The sequence below is a fragment of the Oikopleura dioica genome, chromosome XSR, assembly GCF_907165135.1.
Source record: "Oikopleura dioica chromosome XSR, OKI2018_I68_1.0, whole genome shotgun sequence".
Classification (NCBI taxonomy): Eukaryota; Metazoa; Chordata; class Appendicularia; order Copelata; family Oikopleuridae; genus Oikopleura; species Oikopleura dioica.
In genome coordinates this window covers 6,151,413-6,173,130 of record NC_137294.1, presented here as the reverse complement: position 1 = coordinate 6,173,130, position 21,718 = coordinate 6,151,413, and the positions used below count along the sequence as shown (strand labels likewise).

At 40.3% G+C, this 21,718-nt stretch overlaps 4 protein-coding genes and 1 long non-coding RNA gene across 6 annotated transcripts; all 5 read right to left on the bottom strand.

The window, feature by feature from the left end:
• On the bottom strand, nucleotides 1–3,982 carry LOC145707504 (uncharacterized). The gene is made up of 2 exons (XR_014134757.1): nucleotides 964–3,982; nucleotides 1–763 (listed from the first exon to the last, which is right to left on the bottom strand). It is a non-coding gene; the product is annotated as an uncharacterized LOC145707504 (long non-coding RNA).
• A 2,807-nt stretch (nucleotides 3,983–6,789) lies between these two features.
• On the bottom strand, nucleotides 6,790–11,831 carry LOC145708993 (uncharacterized). Its single transcript, XM_081786683.1, has 8 exons — nucleotides 11,054–11,831; nucleotides 10,642–11,006; nucleotides 10,380–10,535; nucleotides 10,050–10,332; nucleotides 9,091–9,363; nucleotides 8,777–9,044; nucleotides 8,149–8,398; nucleotides 6,790–8,106 (listed from the first exon to the last, which is right to left on the bottom strand). Exons 1-8 carry the CDS (start codon nucleotides 11,170–11,172, stop codon nucleotides 8,048–8,050), a joined length of 1,773 nt encoding a protein of 590 aa, XP_081642809.1. The 5' UTR covers nucleotides 11,173–11,831; the 3' UTR covers nucleotides 6,790–8,047.
• A 1,073-nt stretch (nucleotides 11,832–12,904) lies between these two features.
• On the bottom strand, nucleotides 12,905–15,072 carry LOC145709682 (fibrinogen gamma chain-like). The gene has a single exon (XM_081787381.1). The coding sequence runs from the start codon at nucleotides 14,783–14,785 to the stop codon at nucleotides 12,962–12,964; it is 1,824 nt and encodes a 607-aa protein (XP_081643507.1). The 5' UTR covers nucleotides 14,786–15,072; the 3' UTR covers nucleotides 12,905–12,961.
• Nucleotides 15,073–15,140: 68 nt separating this feature from the next.
• LOC145709689 (uncharacterized) lies at nucleotides 15,141–16,676 on the bottom strand. The gene is made up of 4 exons (XM_081787391.1): nucleotides 16,476–16,676; nucleotides 16,231–16,432; nucleotides 16,043–16,181; nucleotides 15,141–15,910 (listed from the first exon to the last, which is right to left on the bottom strand). The coding sequence occupies exons 1-4, from the start codon at nucleotides 16,644–16,646 to the stop codon at nucleotides 15,853–15,855; spliced, it is 570 nt and encodes a 189-aa protein (XP_081643517.1). The 5' UTR covers nucleotides 16,647–16,676; the 3' UTR covers nucleotides 15,141–15,852.
• On the bottom strand, nucleotides 16,671–20,788 carry LOC145709677 (uncharacterized). Of its 2 annotated transcripts, XM_081787374.1 has the most exons (10): nucleotides 20,579–20,788; nucleotides 20,291–20,353; nucleotides 20,146–20,243; nucleotides 19,863–20,050; nucleotides 19,685–19,790; nucleotides 19,506–19,631; nucleotides 18,113–19,089; nucleotides 17,805–18,035; nucleotides 17,603–17,760; nucleotides 16,671–17,561 (listed from the first exon to the last, which is right to left on the bottom strand). In XM_081787374.1, the coding sequence occupies exons 1-10, from the start codon at nucleotides 20,603–20,605 to the stop codon at nucleotides 16,758–16,760; spliced, it is 2,778 nt and encodes a 925-aa protein (XP_081643500.1). In that variant the 5' UTR covers nucleotides 20,606–20,788; the 3' UTR covers nucleotides 16,671–16,757. The 2 variants fall into 2 exon arrangements, with proteins under 2 accessions (XP_081643500.1, XP_081643501.1); XM_081787375.1 differs by lacking the exon at nucleotides 20,146–20,243 and having other exon boundaries at nucleotides 19,863–20,064; nucleotides 20,579–20,786.
• Nucleotides 20,789–21,718: the final 930 nt, after the last annotated feature.

Below are 21,718 nucleotides of genomic sequence, written 5' to 3'. Positions count from 1 at the left end.
TTGTTTATTTCTGATTTTGTGATTTTTATTAAGTCACTAGAACAGGCTCTCATGGCCGCACTCTTGGTGGAATTCTGGGTTTTTCTGAGAAGTGGTTTAAAAATGATTGATTCGGGGTCATTTAATCTTTTTATCATTGGAAATTTTACAATGTAATAATTGAATATTAATTGTTAAAAATATTTTTACAGCGTTTAACTACAATATGTTACATCGATCTATGAGAAGGGTGGAACACTTTGGAAATAACGCTTATCCGGCGCAATAGCTAACAAACTCGAAATGCGCTCCGGGGAATGACCCGAAAAGTCATACCCAAATCGGTAGATCATTTAGTGGGGTAGCGGCCGGGGCCTGCATCAGGGGTTACAGTAAAGGTACGGTACGAGAGTGTACGGCAGTTCGAGCTCTCCTATCGCCAAACTGTAACACAGAGACAAAGCTTATCGTTATGTATCAAGCAGTTGATGAGCTACAAAGTCTTCTAGCAGCCTTCTCAAGTTTTGATTATGCACTCGTCTGGCACAGCGGGATCTTCTTCTTGCCATCATTACTTCTGGCTCGCTTGTGCTGGTTTCCCATTTAAAATGGAAAATGCTTTTTTGCGTTTTTGTTTTATTTACAGTGTTTTTTTTCTTTATTGTGGCAATATTTTGAAAATGAGCGTTGCTAAATTTTTTTGATGGAAGTAATAATCTACCTGTTGGACGTTGATTGTTTGGTAGTGCACTTTTGAATTCGTGTCACATTCCATATTCAAGTTCTTAAATGATGCTATATATACGAATCATGCGTGGCGTATAAAGCTGAATCCCCGGATCGCTTTTAGAAAAATTCTGTTGGCGGATGGCGATAAAATGTCAAAGCATTTAACAAATACTTTATTATTTAGCCAGTAAACTTCTCGATGATCTATCGGCGATTTCAGGCTTCTACGCGTAACGTTTTTATTCAGAAGCTTACCTATTGCTGATTATTAGTTTCTTGGTCATTTTTCTCCAGTTTCTATTGGTTTTCTTGAGGTAATTCATCTGTTTTAGGTTGAATTATCGACGACATGAAGATGTGGATAAGACTCTCTTATAAGCGATAAACGCTCAAATTGACGGAGGGCAAAGCGGCGTCAAATATGTTTCTTTTCTCACTAAGTTTTCTTCGTAAAATTCGAAATCTCTGAGTTTATTTTTTGGATTGGTCATCCCACGTAAAGTTAACGGGCACCGAACGGCCAGGCCCAACACGCGCAAAAATTACAGGAACATGATCCAATAGCAGAATAATGCATTAGCTTTCTCTTTTATCGCCGGACTCGCTTGCTCCTCCGCCGACTTGGCGACCCGCGCGGCGCTAGAGGGTAATCGAGACCCATCACCCCTGACCGCAGCACCTTTCGCACCCGACCTTATAGTTCAATTTATCTAATGGGAATATTTCAGGATAGTACCTTTAGAAAATACCATTTTTAAGAAGAAATAAATTAACATCGACGATGCAAGTATGTGTTTCTATTTCCATTATAGTCTTCAAGCAAGTTTTTTTTTGTTGACGAACTTGCAAATGGAGTTGGCATTAAAATTTGAAATTCTGGTATACTAATTATTATACACTGAAAATCATATTCGAAATTCGGATAATTGAATCTTAGTGACTAAAAATCAAGAATTCGGTTTCGGAGGAAAAATATGACGAGAGATATGATCTTGTGTTAGTCTAGAGCTTTTAGAAGCAAGCGATCAATTCCTTCGCTGTCAAATACCGAGTAATATGTCAAAATAATTGTCTCTCAATCAGAAAATGACATACTTAGAAAAAGAACAATAACTTGATGAAAGTTAGAAACTCTGAATCAAGCCCGAAGCATAATAGTTTCTCTCAAACGCAGAATAGCCCAAAATGTCGTATACCGAGTGGCATTTCGATGTACGCTGTAGGATGGAACGTGCGGATTAATCCGACTTAGTCGCCATCTTCGAAGAACGAAATAGCAAAGTGAGACTTTTCCTGCTTGAAATTGGCGACAACGAAGAAAATGAAGAATGTGTTCTTGGAATCCCGGAGCTGGAATTGTCTGAGTTTTGTTGTTTGAGGAATAGTTTCGGTCAACTAGCGAATTGTCAAAACATTTCTCGGTTGCGGGCGGAGGCAATTAAGAACGAATCAATCAGAACTTCATTTATATATCTAGCTGTACTTTGACACAACGTTTGAATTTGCTTCTACAAATTGAAGTTGAAGAAGGGATCAAGTATTGCGGATTTCGAAAGCGATTCTAAGGCATTCCGTGAATTCGTACTGACAATACAAACGTGGCCCGAAGTAGAATTAGTGAGGGTGACTCCAGCACTCGTGTCGCTTGACCTAAGTGAACGAACACTATGGATTGCGTCACCTTATGCATTTATAGACAAACAAAGCTTTTAGAGTTGGGAACAAGTTTTCGGCGAACTCACTGTTATTTTCCCCAGCCTGTTCTCATTCCAGGTGAGAGTATCTTTGGCAGGCTGGGATTTCTAAAGAGGCCCGCTTCCGGAAATGACAAACTTGTTATTTTGGCAATTAAAAGAAAAGCCTTTTAGGGCTGCGTTGATATTTTTCATTTAATTAAGGAGATTGATTTCGAGGCTCTTTCGAAATCGGTGCGAATTGCTTTAGACATTCAGATGGAGGATAAACGCAGAATTTCACACTTGCAAAGTTTGCGAACAAGCTAAAGCACGTCTTTACACGTGTAGCAAAGGTTAACATACTGGACAAGCTAAGACGAACATAGTCATTTCCATATGATATTCAAACGTGGTGAAAACTTCTTCATTTTCCTCTAAAAAGGGTTAAGTAAGCAGTTACTTTTGTGAAAAAATCGGAGCTAATTAGAAGAATTTATTTTTGCAGAGGAAACAAGCTTCTTGAGCGATAAGATTTTCTCAAAATAAATTTATGAAAAATCGGTTCCAGTCGTAGCTTCACGATTGAACAGTTGTTTTAGAGCAAAGGTCACACTGAAGGACTTTTATCGAGGTTGATAAAAGTGCGTGAAGCCACGTTGCTAAACTCAACACTTGACGAAACCTTCTAAGCCGCTTATCAAGAAACCCTTTTTCGTTTTAAGAAATAATTCTCTTCAAGATTCAAAATAAACTCAAATAAAGGTTTGTCTTATCAAAGCCATGACGAGAGGGAACGTGCTCTGCGAAATTCGCTTTGCGGATTATCGGAACATTATTTCATCAAATGACTTGCTTTCTATAGACTTGTGAAAGCCTTCCGTCTTCCTTTGAATGAAAATAAAGAGACAATGACATTCTGTAATATATGCAATCCTGAGACCACTTGCCACGTGTGCGTTTCGATAATCCATTCTCGAGTAGAGTCAAGAATTTCATCGGGACACGATATGGCGAAAGAAAGACCCTTGTTAACCAATTTTAAATCGCGTTTTCATGTTTCTCAAGAGGAAAGCCCAAGGATATTAATCTACTTTATCTCTTCCCGCATATTTTCCAAGAAAAAAAAGACTCGAATATGAAGCGACATTCATTAAAATAATTTACTATTGCTGTTTTTTGTCGACGATGAAAGGCCTCAAAACAGCTTTTAGAAACTTCCCTTGAGTGTTTGAAATAAGGATTTGAGGAATGATTGCCACGGTGACAGCCGTTTTTATCAAATGCGCAGTAACGTTTAACAATTGTCATAGTCGCTGATACCGCTAGTTCGAGGTCGCCTTTGACAGGTGCTCTTGAAATATTCCAAATCAGGCGAAACAAGTGTCCTTTAGAACTGCAAAAATGAGCTAAGCTTCTAAACTGATGCCTTTTTTTCTCGATAATTTCGGCTATCGAGTTTACTGTTGAAATTCACATGCAACATTGATGGATTTATCCTTGGATTTTATATGATAATTTTTACTTCATAATAACGAAAGATAATTAAGGGATCACCCCCCGATTTTTCAAAACTTTGGCACCGGTCATTATCGCCAGATATTATTATATTAGATTCCCCGTGTTCTGAGGATCATTTTGATATATGATAGTACCCCTTTACATAAATGCATCCCCAAAATTTCGGCCCCCAAAGTTTGGGAAAATGCATATAAAATGCACTTAGCGTGAAAATCGAAATATTTTTCGATTTTTCATTGTCATCGAAAAAAGACAAACAAGGGGTCTTTCGAAAGCTTAGAATGTGTAGATTACGAATACAATAACCGCACTAGAATTTTCGGCCAATTTTTGGCATTTTTTTATTAACTTATCCGATCATGCTGATTCTACCAGAATATTAAGTTTAGGGTCTGAACTTTCTATTAAAATAAAAAGATTTGTATTTAAGAAGGCCACAAAAAGAAGATACAATTTAAAAATGGTCTAAAATGGCCATTTTCGCGAATCTTAATCACTTTGACGGCCTCTAATGCATAAGCAAATAATGAGATAGGAAGCTGATTCTACCAAAATATGCTCATTTAAAGACGAGCTTTTGAATAAGCTCCTAACCAGCCTCACACGTAAGACCAGAAAAAGTAGATACGGGCCAAAGTTCGGGAAATGGGGGATCCCTTAAGGATGTCAAAGATCAACTTTTATTTTTATAAGGAAAAGATGCATCTGCTCCTTAAAAACATGAATGTAGCGCATTTTGATCATGTTGTAAATGTCTTGCGATATCTGATTATGCCGGATTGTAACGTTGCGCGGAGCTGTTTCTAACGATATCCAGAAAGTCCCGCTGCCAGTTACATCTTATCACCTTTTCATAATTAGAGATCGAAATGAACGAAGAGGAAGTTGGCTGATTTAGAAAAGAGTCAGATAGCTGTCACATGGTCAATTTTGCCTAAACGGCAACTGGACGCGTGCCCATCCGTGATGCGGTTGTTGATTCTAGGACGAGCTTTTTGCGTAGATCACATTGTGCCACAAATCCGTAATCGAAATCCGCCACGATAATCATCTAGGTGCGAAGACGTATAACGCAAAATTTAAATAATCTAGTAGTGATGCAGCATTCAATTTTCAGAAAATCACATTTTTTTTTATTCTACTTAAGGACCCCCCCATCAAGAATCGCGAAAATAGGGCATCTAAGTGAAAGTTTTTCTCCAAAACTATCTTAGCTAGACCCTTAATTTTAATTGCATCCTTTAGATCGAACCCTCTACTGCAACAGTTTCTCTTAAGATGATCTCTCGATGCCAAATTTAAGGTTATACAGGCCGTTAAAGGTAAAGTTGCTTAGTGAACGTTTTTTTTGGGGTTTTCGTTGGGGTATACCCTTAATTTTTTTTCATGGTAAAGTTAAGGCCCTAAGCTACGACCGTTTGCTTTTTGAGAGTTTTTTGTCCACGAACTTAAGGAGGACAGCCCCTTTAAAATTTTATAAGTCGAATCTTAGTCGAATTTCCAGATTTAAATTCTCAGTAATCATTGCCTTAATTGCTCTGAATTACGTTTTTATACTCGTGTTTATGATAGAAATAGTTTTTATGGTTGGTATACCCTTAATAACCATTAAAAAATAGCGAATTAAAGATTTTTATGAGATGTAAAATGTTAATTTTCAATTTTTGAAGTCAATTTCTGCCAAAATTTTCCATAAGATCAAAAAAATTTTCCGAATAAAAATTGTTCCTCGTGGTCTAAACTACCCAAAAAAGCAAAAAAATTTTGAAAATTTTGACTTTTTTCATATTGATGGGGGGGTCCTTAATTCGATGAACAGTATTCTTACTAATGAAACGTCCTGTTTCTCATTTCGCGAATCAAAAATCGGGAAATGGGCTTTTTCCCGCATCACTCTTTATGCAAACGGCCAGCGGTTGAAACCCTCTCACCGTTTCGTGTATCGCTTGTACTTCTCGTTAAGATGAGCGGAAATTAAAAACAGCCGCCTGGTGGCCCAATGTAGCAATGATTTGTTTGTCTTGCTCAGATGACCTGACACTTGGTTTTCATAGTAGCATTCATGTGTCCTGCTTACCCAGATCGGCAACGATTCTTACACGTTCAGCATTCGATGGTTTCCAATTCTGTGAAGGCCTCCGTCTAAGGCGGCTGATCTAACCAAAGTCGACTTATCCACCGAGCAGAGAATGAAAGCATTGGCGGCTGATCCAGATTACGTGGCAACACTGTTTTCTTGCCACTGATAGTGGCAATAGGGTCGTATTAACTTTAAGTAAAATCATAAAATCTTTCACGAAAATTCGAAATATTCAACGGAAAGTGCCGAAAAAGATACTGCTGACAGATCGATTCGAGCAACTTTATCCACAAGAAAAAGTGTTTGATCGCGACTCGCGAGTCTTTTCTAAAATGATCGCGTATTGTTCTAGCGATAGTGGCAGTTGTCGACAATGTTCTGATAGCGTCGTTTGGGGGCAAGAGCCAATCTTTTCATGTCCCCACGTCGCATCCAATTCAAGTTTGTTCACAAGACTTCTTTCAATGCTCAAGATAGAGTCAACATGCTAAGAACACTTTCCAGGCAGCGGAAAAACGCTTTCCAAAATTTTCGTGGTTCTTAGTCGCTTGATTGCAGTTTCTAATTATAAAATCAATTAATTTAATCGTAACCAAAGCTTCGTTTTCGTCAACAGTGCTCTGTAAAGCCTGCTTTTTAGGATTAACGTCGTTATTCATTTGAATAGTGGATAAGGACAAACACTCAAGTACAACTTTGTTTTTATTAATGTTTCTGGTAACGTGCTTTTTACTCACGTAACCTTAGAAGAAATTGACTGCAAGAGCAATTATCATTATCATAATCAGTATTATTGCCAGTTCAATAAATACAGTGGGCTCTTTAGAACAAAACTATGATTTTAGAAAAGACTCTCGAGATCAAATAGAAGGATTTTTTTCTAGAGGATACAGGCTAGTGCAAGTGGGAGTCTCAAACTGAGATGCAACATCAACGGAAATCTATCAAGTCCGAAGAACTTATGCAGCTGCTATCGGAATTACAAATGGCGCATTCCAGCGCTGTGCGATGCGGGAATTCTCAACTAGCGGCATCTTTTAGTCCCCAGTATGCGTTTCATAAATCAAATTGCTGATCCAGAGTTTTTTCTGCATTTTTGCGCCCTTCCACGACGTGCCCTGAGATATTGTGTGAAGCTGCCCGAAATTGGAAAAGCAAAAATAAAACGTCCGATAATACCGAGCGCCTTTGTCTTCATGCGTCACGCGTATTATAGTTGACAACTTAATATTTTTTGTCTTTTTTAAATCGAACTCACACTTGAGCTTTTTCCGAGCCAAATATACATTATTAAATAAAATAAGAAGTGGGAATAAACAAACATTGGAACCCAAACAAAGAAGAAGTATAGCACCAGAACATTTTTAAAAAAGGAGAAAAGCGATTAAATTTTGTCTTAAACGAGTTGCACCCAATCACCAGATTGTCTTCGATATCACCAGTTGGGTCATTATGTTAGAAGTAAATATAAATAAATATATAAATACGCTGAATTAATCATACAGACTCACTTCGAAAATATTAACAGAAGAAAGAAAGAACGAATTAGAAGCATGATATGTATGGACGATCCGTTTCTAAAAAAACCGAAACGCAATAGGAAGTGGCGTTGTTAAAAAGAATCGGCTCCGGAATGGGAGTGGGAGTATAGAGACGCGCTTTTAGCAATTGAAAAGGATTGAGATTTAAGAGTTGAGACTCTGAACGCGACGCTTACAGCTTAGCAGTATAAAGTAAAAATTGCACAAATTTGTATGTTCTTAAAAACTACCTCTAACCTAGGTTCGACAAAGGAGGATAATTTAAAATGATTCTATACTGATATATAAAAGAAGCTTAAGCAAGAAGGGTACTGCGTTGTTGAGATTAATTAAATCAGAGCAGTGCGATGTAGATACAGAAATACCAGACCCTTTTAAAAATATTTTTAGAAAAGAGTAATTGAGGTTCGAATTTGACAGATTTCTCTGTCATGAGGGATTCAAGGAGCGTAAGGGGAAGTAGAAGTGATTTTAAGGTTGAGGCACAATTGAAAAAGAAAGGTATACCTTGATCATGATTAAAGTCACGAGAAATTGGGGATCACCAACGATAAAGGAACATCCATGTCGCTCTTTTTGGAACCTGAGAATAAACAGTCTTACATTGCTTTGAGTCTCGACCCACCTTTAACATTTCGCTTGACTTGAGCTCCTCTCGATAAGTGAGTAGCTTGATGTCTTTTGTGTTGGGTAGGGTCGGCGAAGAATTTGTTGCAATACTCGCAAGTGTATTTCTTCTCCAAAGTGTGGATATTCCGATGACGGATGAGGTTGTGTTTCGTCGTAAAGCCCTTGCCGCAAATATCGCATGTAAAGGGAGTTTCACCCGTGTGAGTACGTAGATGCTCTTCAAGTCTTTCCGCTCGTCCAAACGACTAAATTAAAGCTTATTTCACAATGGAGAAATAATGGTCGCTTTCTTAGATGCCCGTTACGTGGATAAACGCGAATTCTCAGGTGCTCGTTTTTTCACAGGCCATAACGATAATTCGAGAGCCGCAGAGAATCACCACGCTCGCCACATTGTTTCGGCTTTTTGAGCGTAAAAAACTAGAACTAACACGCATTCCGCTCACAGAAAGACTTGCTTTCAGGAATACCGTTGCGAAGCTCGCCTTGTTGAAAGTGGAAGGACAATTTCAAAAATAAGTTTTAGGGGGCGCACAAACGGTAGTTTATTTTTATTTGCTAGCCGCGATAGCGCCGTATTCTCTGAGTCATAGATTAAAATTTTGTAATCCACATTTCTTCACCTTTTTACAGTAACCGCAGCGATGGGGCTTCATCTGATCGACTTCCTCTTTCACATCACTTTTTTTCTCCTGCTTCATTTTAATCGCAGTCTTCACACTTGTAGAGGGTTTCTCTTCGCTGATATCGTCAGCTGGATCGCCACTGCCTGTACATGAGGCCTCGTGTCTCCGTAAGTTTGATGGATCGTTGAATAGTCGTACACATTTCGAACAGCTATAGTGTACGCCTTGATGTTTTTGTTCATGTCTTCGTAATGATGTATGCGAGCTTGGAGAAAACGTGAGTAGAAAACTTCTGCTTATCTAGAAATTACCTAAAGGACTTTTTGCAAAGTGAGAAGCTACAGAAAAAGCTCTTTGCGTGTGTGTGGATATTTATATGCCTGACAAGGTTCGCCCTCCATGTGAATTCTTTCCAGCAAAAGTCACAAAAGAATAGCTTATAATTGAAGCTCTTTTGGGCGTCAGATGTGCCTTCTGCATTTGAGGTTTCTGGCATTGGCTGCTCAACACGCACGCAATGTTGGTTGCCATCACCGCTGTGGGCGCTTTTGAGATGTTCCAGCATCTCACTCTTTTTGTTCGTCCTAAGAGTTATTAACTTAAGAGCCCCTATGTCAAGTGGGAATGACTTTTTCAAACACTGATTTCGAAGTGATTTCCTTAAGATTTCCGAAAGATTTTTGGTCATAGTGTAATCCGATAGTTGGTTGAGGGGAACAGAATTACAAGCACGATCGTCCAATTCTTAAGGGTATCGCTTCGATAGATTAAAGTTTCAAACACTGATATTTCTGGCATAACTTTGAGTAACAAAATTTTTTGAAAATAAAAATAAAGCTAGGACCTTACTTGAGGGCAACGCAAAGAAATTTTTGAAATTTATAAATAGGTTCACCCGAAAATTGATTTTTGATTTTAAGGTAAAATTGATTAAACGGAAAAATTATCTAAAAACGTCGCACAAAAATATAGATTCAAGTAAATTCATTAATCAAAGCATGATTTCCTATTATCAAACTTACAAAAATGGGTGATTTTCACATTTACCGTGAAAGAGTTGCTCGCGCCCAGTACTCAGACCGTTGCACTAAGCGCTCTACCTTTACAAATTTCAAAACTCAAACTCAATTTTTAAGGATGTTAGTGTGTAGATAGGACGTTAAAAAATGCAGCGAAAAAATTTTTTTTGGGACGATGAACACGAATCCGAGGTCAAAATTTCGAAATCTCGACGGTGGTCCTTAATAAGGGTCCTAAGAGTAATAAATACCTCAGTAAGCACTTGTCGCAGTTGAATGTCTCTCCTTCAACGGGCTTAGTATCGATTTCTTCCTGCTGCTCGCTGTCATCCATGCTCATATCGTCAAGCTTGAGGATAGAGCTTGGAGAGCGACTGCTTTCGTTTTCCGATGGGAGGATTTCGTTGTGGTGCGAGAATCTGCTCTCCGATATTGACTCCAATGTCACGTCAATGTCGTCCCCTTCGCGAGTTACGTCCTTTGTAGAGTGAACTCCTTCAATGTGCCTTTTAAGTTTCCAGAGTCGTAGAATTTCTAAATGCATTTTAAGTCAAAATGTGGAGCTTTCGTCTATCTTACTTTGCTGCACTGGGTGCATTGGAAGACCTTTTCCTTCGTGTGAATATTTCTATGGCGCTGCATGTTTGACTTGGTCGAGAAGCCCTTCATACAAATGTCGCAATGGAAAGGCTTTGGGTCGGCGTAATTGCAACAATGGTTTTTCAATTCGTCTTTAGCTACGAGAGAGTAAATAAAGGTTTATTTTGAAAGCATGAGTACAATTTAGCGAGTGACCCACCGAATTTAATAAATTAATAGATAATTACAAATCAGTTTACTCACTTGAAAAGCCGCAGGTGCATCGATTGCAAACAAATGGCTTAATAGAGATGTCTTCCTCTGATTCGTCGTTATTGCTGGACACTGATTTTGCGATTTTCGCCGCCTTCGACTTTGAGTCACGTGAGCTCGAGCTACTGTCGATTGACTTGCGCTTGCGAATTTCATCTGTCGATATCAGAAAAGCACCACCACCGCTAAATTTCCATTCCGAATCGAAAAGATGATCTGCGGTAAAGACTTCCTCGTCTTGTTGCAGCTCTTCGTTGTTGTCGGCCACGTAGATCTCTTCAAGCCTGTCGTCAGGCTGGGTTCGTAAGCTTCCAGATGTTAATTTATTCAACAGTTTTTTGGATCCACAGGCCCATCTTATCGCAGATTAGAGTCTAGCATTTTTGAAAAATGATTTACTCACTTTGAGTTACCGCTTTCAACGACGCATAACGCTTCTACTTCACTGTTGAGAAGCTTTTCAAGGAAGTATCGGATAAGATCTTTGCTCTTTTCGATCTCACCATTGCTAAGTACCGTCATACGAAATCTAAATTAAATATATTTGGCATTTGGCTTGTTTTATAAAAATAAATATTTCAGACAGGAATAACAAATTCGGAAAAAACACAATAAAAAACAATGATAAAAGCTTCTTTTAAAAGTGCTTCTGTACCTGGATTATTAAACTTTTGATATAAGTTTCTCTCTTTATCAAAAAAATCGTTGTTGTCTCCAAGTACGACTCGATTTCAAGAAAGTGTCAGTAGGAGTTCCTTTCGCTCGAAAAATACTCGAGATCGCCTCAGTCTCAATTTATTGTCTTTGGGTGCAGTGATACTAATCTCAATAGACGATGTCGTCGACAACACTGTCTCTCCGAAGAATGTTTATGATCATGTCTAGCTAGGGTGGCATAATTAGTGATTGGGAAAAGCCGTCGCATGCAAGCCTAACTTATCGGAGCTGATTTTCAATTTCTCAATTTTCTTTGCGTCGACTTTAGCTTGCTCGCAACGACGCATTCGTCGGGCTTAGGGACGCCCGAGGCGGCATCAACGGTGAAAAGGACAAAAGCAAAATGTGAGTCAAGTAGGTCATTCGCCGCTTGCCAACGGACGGTGGCGGTGGTGAAGCGCTGGTGTTTGCATCTCGCTTTAGTGACGAGCAAAATTCAGCTGAATTTAAGGAGTAACAACAATATTTTTATTCTTGTTTGAGTTCCTCATGGAAGCACGAGTGTTCTTAAGTCGATTATTATTATTATCCAAAGATTTATCATAAAAATCTTTCCGTGATAACCAAACCACTACTTTTGAAAATTAAAAAAATGAAGATTGCGTTTTTTGCAAAAATATTCATAGCCATTAAAATTCTATCTCGATACTTTTCTAAATTATTATTGCATCGTTATCAAAAAATAATTAGTTTCGACAACCAAAGAATGAAAGTCATAAGGTATGATATCACACCTTTTCCCATCAAAACTTAAACTTCTTCAATCTTGACACATGTCTTCAAATTTACTCGATTTCACAATCTTCCGTATTGACAGATTTCTCTCGAGATTTACAAACTATTGCATATCCCAATGTCAAAAATATGCGAATTAAGACGCGAAAAGAAAAATCAATCGAGCAGCGGAAAAATGAGATAGATCTCGTCGACACGCATGCGAGAACTACACTTGGCGGTGACAAGGCAGCGCACCAAACTCTTCGCGCCACCACCACACACGGTCGACTAGACCGACAGCTCGATGCATTCCCCCTAAAGGCCGGTTTTTGACGATTAGCGGTAACATTGATGCGTCGACACTGATTTACAATATCACGCTTTTCTCCTTTTCTCAACAAAGCTCCATGTCTAAGGTAGGACAGTACAGTCTGTACAAATACCTTTCTTTCAGTACATTTGTTACATTTTAAGATCGTTTTTCGGATGAAAAATTTAGCTCAAAACGCTCTTTAATTGGAAATTTCTTGATCAAGGTCAGTTAACAAGTGTTAAAAAAGACCCCTAAAAAGGCGGTAAGGCGCTCTTTAAAAAGGCCAAGCTATTCTTCCGAGTGAATTTTTCGCTTATACATTAAAAGTATTGACTGACCGGGTGAGTGGCGACTCGCCAATTTACAGCAATCCCCATAATATGAGGAACAAGTGTATAGAAAAAAATACGGCCAAGAACTCTGCTTATTGTGGACGAGGGCATATTATTGTTAAGATGTTATTAAACACCTTTTAGAGATTTTTTTGCTCCACGGAGATAAACAGTATTTTTGATAGTTTTTTTATTCGAGAAAAGAATTATGTTGTCCCACAGTAAGAACGGTCTAATGGTTTTTGGCCTTGTTTTCGTCCATCAATCGGCCGTTTCGAAGCATATCAAGACCCGCAGTTGCTGAGTAGCCCACGAAGTCCTTGGGTCGGACTCGCATCTCAGCCATCATGAATGAGTAGTCTCGTCCTCGTCCAAGCGAAGCCCAGATCAGACCATCGTCGTGGTCTTTTTCCATCATGCTGATGCCATCCTGCAACTCGATTGTCTTAAGCTCGTAGAAGCCAGTTCCAGACTCGCCGTAAACTCGTCCGTTAAGATTACCAGCCGAGCATCGATTGTACCAGAAGCCAGCACCATCTTGTTGAGAGCACGAGCCCCACTTGGTGAGTTTTTCTTCCCAATCGCTGAACTTCTCAGCAACTTCCAAACATTGGGCGGCTTCATCGTCTGCGCTGAAAATGGGAATTCGTTGTCCGAAAACAGTTCTCATATTGTTTTTCGACCAGGCACAGAGCTTGTCGTTGTCTCTGTCGTGGGTGGAGAACTTCATGAATTTCTGTCGAGTGTGTGCCTTTTGCCTTGGGTCACCTCCGAAAGCAACACCTTCGAGCGCATCGCCAATAGAGTAAGAGCCAACACCGCTGAAATTATCGACGATGAGTCGGTAGTCTCTACTCTCGCCCTGGATAATAGCCTTGCTATACTCGCCAAAGTACTCTTCACCTTCCCAGTCGACAATATCAATTCGAAGGGACGTCTGTTGACCGCCATTTTTCTTAGGATTTGTGAGAACATGCATTCGCTCCAAACCAAGCCAGAAATCAGCTTCGCCATTTGATGCGATGTGACCGAACCCAGCCTTGTAGTTTGCCCAGTTTCTATTCCAATCTGTCTTGAGTTGCTTCTGGCCAGTACTGTATTCTTCCCAAAGTTCCTTTCGAGAAATACCATTGTGCTGAATGAGAGTCCATCCACCTCCAGCAGTTTTCTGATCGCAATAGACGAAGAACGGATCAATGTTGTCGTTGGGCTGAATTTGGTACACACCGGACTGAGGAAGGTTGTTCCACACTTCATCGGCATTCGCTGAGGTCCAGAATGGCTGCTTGTAGTAGTCGGCGCAGTCCTTTTTAATGCCCCCAAAGAGTTCTGGAGGGAAGTAGCTCTGCTTCACACACTGCTTACCGATTTTGCAGAAGTCCTTGAGCTTGGCCATGGCGGCTTTGGCGATCGCGGCCTCTTTCTCTCCGTCAGAAATCTCCTTGGTGACTTCATCGATAAGATCTTCATTCTCGAGACCTAGCTTGACGATATCGATAAAGGTCTCGCCGATTTCAGTGATCTTCTCGATGGAACGCTGGCTTTTACTGCTGACTTCGCGGTAACGACGAACAAATTGCTGTCGCAGTTCCATGATTCCATCGAGATCGGAGCTGAGCGCATTGGCCAGGTCGACGAGGATAGTCTCAAGTTCGCTAACTCGCTGGTAAAAAGCGCAAACGAACTGATCGATCTCTCTAGCAATTTTACATCCGGTAGGACATTGCTGGTCAGGTTCGACGGGTCGATGACCTCGCTGAGTCGGCTTTTCAACTGGCCAGTAGTTGTTGACATCGATGCCAGCTGGGCAACAGAAGTTGAAGGGATCGATCTCGTAGACTTCGCACTGCAAGAAATCGGCGTCCCCGCCGCTGGTAATTGAGACACCGTGGATGGCGTCACATTCGCTCAGGCAACTAGACTGCTGTTCAGCCGTGAGGATTCCGTAGTCATAGTCGTCATCGCAGTAGCTTTTGCACTCCTCGAGGGAGCCTGCTCCTCTTCGCTCTCTATCGGCGAAGACGCCAACAGCAAAAACCGCCGTTGCAATCTTCATTTTTATTAAAACTGATCTCTATGTGGAGTTGCCGGCACAGAAATAGAACTGTTATTTATTTGTCTCTGGTTAAAGATTCGCTAAAACTACACATGCGGCACGGTGCATGTTATTTGCAAAGTACTAGAGCTGTTTGCTATTTAGAAACGATAGCCACAAAAAGTAAATAAACTTGTTTTCCTGTATCACATGCCTCAAGATAGTTCTCGACCAGATTCTCAAAATATCCGTCAAAGACTCCGATTCACAGAATTCCAAGTTTCTTGAAGGAAATTTACGAGTGGATAAAGAAATATGTAGCATACTTCGTTGGTCGTTTTATATTTCAATCTGAAAAAAGCCAATATCATCACAATGTTCTATGAATTTTTTTGTTCTGAAGAGTTTATGAAAACACAGGATATGTTTTCCCACTAAATAAAATACAGTAACACAATAAAGCGAGTTTTGAAGACAAAGGTTAGATAAACTACAGGAAATAAATGATTAAGTCCTGGTTCGGGATCACTTCTTTTGCGACTGGAAACAGATCATTTATCAGTTACATGATTCATGTCTTGCGAAAAGATAAACGATAATTAAGATATCTGCGCTCTTTAGTTTTTGTTTTAACGATTTGAAAAGCACCAAATTAAGGTTTGGCAAGAGTTACGGAATTAGTTCATTTTTCGTACTACAGCTTGATAGGATTTTTTGGCGGAAAAAGGTTGAATTGTGTAAGTTCCATAGAAAAGGTCACAATGAGCAAGAAGAAAACAAAAGTTGAAGCAGCGGAGGGAGAAGAATTGATTCAGAGGAGCTTTGGATTTAAGTATAAGGAGTTTAAGTTTGATGAATAACGATAAGAATTTTTTGGCTGAAGATTTTTTTTTTGAGTCATTGAATCCCTGGAATTTAGGGATCGACTTATTTTGACATGGGCTTTCAGAACACATCATTATTTCAAAATTTTTTTTCAGTCAAAAAATTCCGATAGTAATTCATCCTTTGTTTCTCTAGCACCAAAAATAAGGTAAGAAAATGATGAAGCGAGTTTTTTTTTCATTGACAAGTTAGTTCGTTGAAATTCATTCGTCTTTTGCTTTTTTGGTGGGGCCAACAGACTCGATAGCTGACTTTGCCACTAATTTTCGGTTACCTTTATAACTTATAAATTTTAAGGTATTACTAATACCGTATTAGATTTAAATAATATTAAATTCTTAATCATAATTTCTCGCGCATAATATAGCCGACATAATATAGGTAACCATTCCTGACACTACTGGAGCACTGACGGTGGATACAACTTTTCCCCCAGCAGACACGGCGGCACCTCCGATAGTTGTTGCCACAGTACCGACAGCACCGACAGCGGCACCACCAACAGTCCCAACAACACCACCAACAGCACCACCTTGAATGAAATTTGTAAGTGAGAACTAATAAAGCTAAATGTAGCATACCAACTGTCTTTACTCCTGGGATTTTGGTGGCTGCACCAACAACTGCACCAGTAGCGCTTCCAACAGCACCTCCGACGAGACCGCCAGTCCATTTCGTGGCGCTCCACCCAGCGCCGGCAACAGCAGCTGTTCCCGAATAAGCAATATTTGCCGTGCCCGAGATAGCTGAATACCCAAGATGTGCTCCTCCATGAACGATGCTCTAGAGGTATTTTCTTGACTAAATAATTTCGAACGTATCTTACCGAAGAGTAGTTCCAAAGACCTGAGCCAAACCGTGAAACTAGGCCTTGTTGTTCTTCGGGGGTTCCTGGTGGACTCGTTTTCTCTGTTGACTCTTCGTCGACATCTTTTTTCGGTGCTTCTGCTGGAAGGTCAACTTTTCTTTGTTTGACCGTGCTAGTACTCTCAATCATTTCGAATCTAAAAATACTCAGTTGAAAAAAATTCTGAATTTTTTCTTTTTAATTCGAATTTTATAAATAAATGAAAAAGAAGAGACATCATGTGATGATAAAGGCAATGTCTTAGTAAGGTCGGAATCTCGAGTTTGAATTTGGCGGTCTTCGTCGATCTTCATCATTCTGATACCAACTTTCCGGTCTCGATTCTGAATGATGAGCTTGATCGTATTCGTGATTTCGTCTGTCGTAGTCTGGATTGTGAGATTGTCTGCTGTCAAAATCACGAGAATCGCGCCCGCTAGGTACTTGATACGGGGGAGGTCTTGCTGAATGAGGCGGTCCGTTCCATCTCCCGTCATTGGCGGGAAAACGACTTTGGTTATCCACTTGATTCCATTCTGAGCTTCTATGCCGATGCCGCTGTGGGTCATGCCATCCAGGCTCATAATTATGTCGAGATCCATTATTAAATGCGTTTTGGTCACTGCTTGGAAAACTGTTAGGGCGATAGCTCGGATCGTTCCATCTATGCGCTGGCGACGGGCCATGAACGGGCGATTCGTCCAGCCACCCTTCACGCCGAGGAGGAACCCCACTTCTTCCATCGGTAATAAGCCTAGAAAGGGGTCTTCTTTCGCCTCCTCTATCGTAATTCAAAGCAGATAGGTCGTCAACTTCATTATCTCTGGTCGGTGTTGGGGAGATTTTGTCGGAAATTTCCTGTGCCGGGTTTTGAAGAGGAAGAGCAGGCGATTCCGACACAGGAGGCTTGATCTCTTCTAGCTTTGTTTCGAAGCAACTGCTGTCTGTGAAAAATCCCTTCTTCGCTGCTTTTTGTTTCTTTCTGAATTTCAGCCACTCGTTTGCTATAGACTCCGGGTTCACATGAGGTTTGACTTGAAAGCGTATGACAGGTAGCGCGAGCTCCTAAAAGCCAACTGCATTGATGTTGATTTGATACTACTTACAGTCTGGATATATTCGTCTGTCTCTGGATCGGATAATAAAAACACCAAAGATTTCTTTCCTTCTTTATTTGGCTTACTGGCAGTTTGAATTTTCTCAATAAGTTCGTCATAGTCGTATTCGTCAATTACTTTGTCGTTCAACTCGACGAGTCTGTCACCTAATAGTCAATTTGAAAACTAAAACAATGAAATGCTTCTCTACCTTGACAGAGGCCCGCTTTCGCTGAGGGGGATCTATCTGTCACACTAGAGAAGTAAAAGATTCGCTTTCCGCCGACCCGTGTTTGCTGTACTCGAAAACCGAATGACTCGGACGCGTTGGCTTCAATTTTTATTGTTCTCGGTCGATACTTCAAGTGCGCTTTCGTGAAAAGGAGGTAATAATCAGAGGCAATGGCAGTTTTTGCTGATTCTAATACTGTCAAAAGTTTTCCTTTTTCTCGGATTAACAATTTTTCATTCAATTAACGTACATAACTTAGTTAAATTGAAATATTGTTGACCGCGTGCCTATCGGTTTGTGATCTTTCTCTTTCAAAGTTTTTTCTCTGTCAGCCAATTCTTTCAGTTCTTTGATTTTCTCTTCTAGTTCTCTCTCGACATCCAGAAGGCCACGAAGTAACTTCATTTCTTTCGTTTCTAATGCCTTGCTCTCTGTCTTTTCTTGTCCCCCAGAAAGCTTCTCCCCCATTTTCGTCAAATTCTTTGCTGCTTCTTCCAAATCAATATTTAGTCCTGGTGGAGGAGGAAGCTCTGCCATCGGTTCCGCCGATTGCATCTGACTACTTGGTCCCGCGAAACGAGCATTTTGTTGACCGTTGCGCATCTGAAAATTATTGCCAGCATTATTGTTGAAATTGCCAGCGTTGTTTTGCTGCTGCTGGAAGTTGTTATTTCCGAAGTTGTTGGGCTGAGTAGGCCATCTGCTTAGAGGAGCTGGAGGTCTTATCGCACCAGACATTCCGGGAGCGAGAGTCCTTATATTCTTCGCCATCTGATTATTGTGGCCTCCATTTTTTCTCCTCATCTCTGCCTCTCGCTTTTCTCGTTCTCTCTGTTTCTGGAGAATTTGGGCTGACACGCCTGGAATCTGTTCAATACCCTTCATTGCTTTAAGTTTAACCTTCGTTGCCAGTGCGTCAGCTTCTTCTCTGTACTTTGCCTGTATCGTGCGGCAAAGCTTCGCTACTTCTGGCTTTTTCTGTTCGTCAATAGTTTCTTGCATGAAGTCGGCAAGTTTCTTTTCGGTCTCCAGTTTTAGAATTTCTAACTCTTCGGCTCCAACAATTTGGATGCCATTGAGGGCACCGCGAAACTCCGCCAGGTCCGTTTTCTTGGCAATTTTAAAGGCTGCTTCTTTGACTTTTTTGTTTCCATCTTGAATCTGCAGTCGACGCCACGCAGGCCACGTATCATGAGGGCCATCTTCAGCGGTCTCGATCCATGGCCATCCAGAGGCATTTTTAAAGGTTTGGAAGTCTTTCTGCCTGAATTCAGCGTTGAATGGCAATACAAGCGGAGAATATGGGGCTATGCCTTCTGAATGGGTTGCAACATAAGGCATGAAAATGTAAGTATTATTTATTTCTGAAAGTTTTAGCTGGGAAAATTTGCATCTCCGCCTAGACCGTTCGAAATTCGAGGAATGGTACGTAACTGATTGTGGCGAGAGAGACGAGGGTGAGCGAATCTAGGGCGAGTGGGTCTAGCCGGCTTTCGAAAGTTTCGACATTCGGAAAACATATCGAAACTCGTTTACGATCTGCGAAGTTCTATCTTAATTGCTCGAAAAGCTGAAGGGGTTTTACATTCAAACCTGATTAGAGATCACGCCACAAAAAATATCTGGAGAAAACATGAAAAGTCTTTGATTGTGAAAAAAATGATCGATGAATAAACTTACCTCAAGCTGTTGGAAATTAGAGGAGACGCCCAAAGATCTTCAAGAAATTTTTCGTACTTTTTCGAAAGCGCGTGTTCTGCCTTTGAGGAAACCTCTCCCTCTTCTGACTGTTCAAACAAAGGGAGGCTGAGGAATTAAGTTAGCTTGTGAGAATAAATCTCTTTCTCTCTCTCTCATACCTGAACTGGGAGCCGCTCGCCTTGTGGAAAATCACCATTTTGTTTGGAACTTCTGGGTCGTGGCACTCGACGAAAAACTCCACCCCGTAAAGAGGCAATTCACTCTAATGCAGAGGGTCAAATACGTTTTTTTTCTTCGGCTTCGGAAAGTTAAAAATTCAAATTTGACAACTTTCCTGAACTCCAGCGTTGAAGACGTGTTCGAGAAGAAGAGCAACAGTAGGACTGCCGTCATCGCGTTTGACAAGAGTTTTGAAGTCGAAGCTCGTGAATACTTTTCGCAGATTGTGTTTCTTCCCTTTCAGATGTGAGAGGCGGTTATTCTCATCCATGTGGATTCCACATACTTCGCAGTGAAATAGGTTCCTGTCCCGGGAAGACTAAAAAACTTTTTCAACGACCAGTCACTGCTATGTCAATTTATTTCTATTTTTAATTATTGAGATCTTCCCCCGTACTGCCCGAAGGACTGCACTGGCTCTATTCCGTCAAATGTTGTCAGAGGTTCGAAGTTTTTGAAACGATTTGAAGAATGCCGCCAGTGTCGCAATACAACAATCTTTTTTTATTTTATTCAACAATGATTTAACTCTGTTGGTTTCTTACCTTTGCTGGGGCATTTCTAGGCACTTCAACTTCGGCAGGGGGTGTTTCTCCTTTTAGTCCCTTTTCGAGTTCTTTAGCGATCGATATAATTAATTTAATTATTTTTTATTAATACGTAGATGTAGAATCTATTTTTTGTAAACATTAAGCTATTAGTTTAGTTAATTTTATTAAAAATAAAAAATGATAAAATTAAAACTCCATGCAGTAAATATGTCTGTAAGAATTTATTCAGATAAAAATTGTTCAAACGATTAAAAGAGTTGAATCGAGAAAGAACTTTTTCTTGAGGAAGGCACCAATGCCTCTGTCCATATTACGATACGTTTTGCTATAATGTTTCTTTTGATGAATTCATTTCTCTCGGTTGACGAAGGGATGATCCTCGGCGATGGCGAGAAAGTCGAGCTGAAGTAGCAAGGACGATTGGCACTATTTGATTGGGCGAGGTTGTAGCCCGCGGCTACGAAAAGAGGAAAACGCGGAAATCCACAGACTCGCGTCCAATCGCACAACGAGAGAAGAATCTTGAGAACCCGGATCTCCTCGAGCTTCGAGAGAACATACCTTTGTTACAAAAAAGAATATCTCATCGAAAAGCTACAAAAAATAGAAACTGATTTGGTGCATTATTCAGAATAGTCGAAATGGACTCATCAGGGGATTCGGAATCGAACGACTCAGCCTCTCAAGAAAAAAAGAGTTTTCGGATCGCCAAAGATGCCGATATGGGAAGCAGGAATTATGACAATTTGCGAACGCCGGAGGGATGGCAAGACCACTTGATTTCTGAAATGTTCAATTTGGCCGTTTCCGAGCTTGACAATACTGCCGCCGCAATAGGAAAGGGAAAGACCTTTTTGCTGCTTCTTGAACAAATTTCATTTTTATCACAATTTGTAAATTTAGGAGTAAGGCTATCCACTTGAGAGCTAATCTCGAATCTGCGTATTCCGAAGAGGAGTTTCAAGAAGAAAATAATCCCTATTTCACATTTGGAAGAGAACGAAAACTTCCAAATCATGATGCCATTTACGGAGCTTGGGAACCCGTAGAACCTCGAACAAGCACTGCGCATGATTGCTGGGAGCCAATCTCGCTTGAAGATGTAAAAGAGGAAATGAAGACTTTGGATAGTGAAGACGGCCAAAGTCAAACCAAAGGAGAGGATTAGCCCGGAAGGGTCTTGTTTTTATTTGTTTCCGAGTTTAATCCCGGGACAGCTCGCAGCGCAGAAATGCAGATAGACAAGAAAATAAAGAGCAACAAGAATCAAACTCACAATCGAGAAAATACCAAAAAAGAGGGCAAAGTTCAAAAGAGACGCTCAAAAAAGAAATTGAAGAGAAAGAGAAAACTACAAGAACATTTGGAGAAAGCCACGAGCTAGTATTCAAAGCTCAGTGTCACTGAGTCAGCGACAATTTA